General features: G+C 63.8%; 1 protein-coding gene across 1 annotated transcript; it reads left to right on the top strand.

Moving 5' to 3' along the window:
* Positions 1–158: 158 nt before the first annotated feature.
* Positions 159–1,564, top strand: LOC108449087 (macrophage receptor MARCO-like; the record flags this gene model as incomplete). The annotated part of the gene is made up of 7 exons (XM_017744405.1): positions 159–249; positions 448–519; positions 657–755; positions 1,008–1,124; positions 1,157–1,201; positions 1,235–1,252; positions 1,403–1,564. Coding segments are annotated over exons 1-7 (604 nt in total), but the record flags the coding sequence as incomplete, so codon positions are not given.
* Between the last annotated feature and the right edge of the window lie 3 nt (positions 1,565–1,567).

Raw genomic sequence — 1,567 nt, 5'->3', positions numbered from 1 at the left:
TGGTGTGTGTGTCAGAGGTGTGATGGGTGCCAGGTGTGATGGGTGTCATAGGTGCGGTGGGTGTCACAGGTGTGATGGGTGCCAGGGGTGATGGGTGCCACAGGTGATGGGTGCCACAGGTGTGATGGGTGCCAGGGGTGATGGGTGTCATAGGTGCAATGCGCACCCAAATCCATGCCACGGGTGTCACAGGTGTGATGGGTGCCACAGGTGCGATGCGCACCCAAATCCATGCCACAGGTGCCACAGGTGCCGGGATCGATGGGTGCCAGGTGTGCCACAGGTGCCATGGGTGCCACACATGCGATAACCCCCAGCCCATGCAGCAGGTGCCAGGTGTGCCACAGATGCCATGGGTGCCACAGGTGCCAGGTGTGCCACAGGTGCCACGGGTGCCACACGTGCGATAACCCCCAGCCCATGCAGCAGGTGCCAGGTGTGCCACAGGTGCCACAGGTGTCAGCACCCCCACCCATGCAATGGGTGCCATGGGTGTCACAGGCATTAAAGGTGTCACAGGTGTCATGAGTGCCGTGAGCGCCTTGGGTGCCACAGGTGCCATGGGTGCCACAGGTGCCATGCCCCGCCATGCACGCCATGGGTGCCAGGTGCGGCACAGGTGTCACACAGCCCCAGCCATGCCATGGGTGTCACAGGTGAGATGGGTGCCACAGGTGTCCCAGGTGAGATGGGTGCCATGGGTGCCACAGGTGTGATGGGTGTCCCAGGTGTCCCAGGTGTGATGGGTGCCATGGGTATCACAGGTGCGATGGGTGCCATGGGTGCTATGGGTGCCACCGGTGCGATGGGTGCCATGGGTGCTATGGGTGCCACCGGTGCGATGGGTGCCATGGGTGCTATGGGTGCCACCGGTGCGATGGGTGCCATGGGTGCTATGGGTGCCACCGGTGCGATGGGTGCCATGGGTGTCACAGGTGAGATGGGTGCCACAGGTGTCCCAGGTGAGATGGGCGCCATGGGTGCCACAGGTGTGATGGGTGTCCCAGGTGTCCCAGGTGTGATGGGTGCCATGGGTATGACGGGTGCCACAGGTGTGATGGGTGCCATGGGTGCCACAGGTGTGATGGATGTCCCAGGTGTGATGGGTGCCATGGGTTTCCCAGGTGCCATGGGTGTCCCAGGTGTGGTGCCCCAGGTGCCATGGGTGCCATGGGTGCCACAGGTGTCCCAGGTGTGATGGGTGCCATGTCCCCCTATGCCATGGGTGTCCCAGGTGTCCCAGATGTCCCAGGTGTGATGGGTGCCACGCCCCCGCCCCATGGGTGTCCCAGGTGTCCCCAGGTGTGATGGGTGCCATGTCCCCCTATGCCATGGGTGTCCCAGGTGTCCCAGATGTCCCAGGTGTGATGGGTGCCACGCCCCCGCCCCATGGGTGTCCCAGGTGTCCCCGGTGCGATGGGTGCCATGGGTGTCCCAGGTGCGATGGGTGCCATGGGTGTCCCAGGTGCCATGGGTGTCCCAGGCATTAAAGGTGTCCCAGGTGTGATGGGTGCCATGGGTGTCCCAGGTGTCCCAGGTGTGATGGGTGCCATGGGTGTCCCAGGTG

This window comes from Corvus brachyrhynchos, unplaced genomic scaffold (genome assembly GCF_000691975.1).
Source record: "Corvus brachyrhynchos isolate BGI_N302 unplaced genomic scaffold, ASM69197v1 scaffold1730, whole genome shotgun sequence".
Taxonomy (NCBI): domain Eukaryota; kingdom Metazoa; phylum Chordata; class Aves; order Passeriformes; family Corvidae; genus Corvus; species Corvus brachyrhynchos.
The sequence above is the reverse complement of the archived record's forward strand: the minus strand, read 5'-3'. Positions and strand labels throughout refer to the sequence as shown.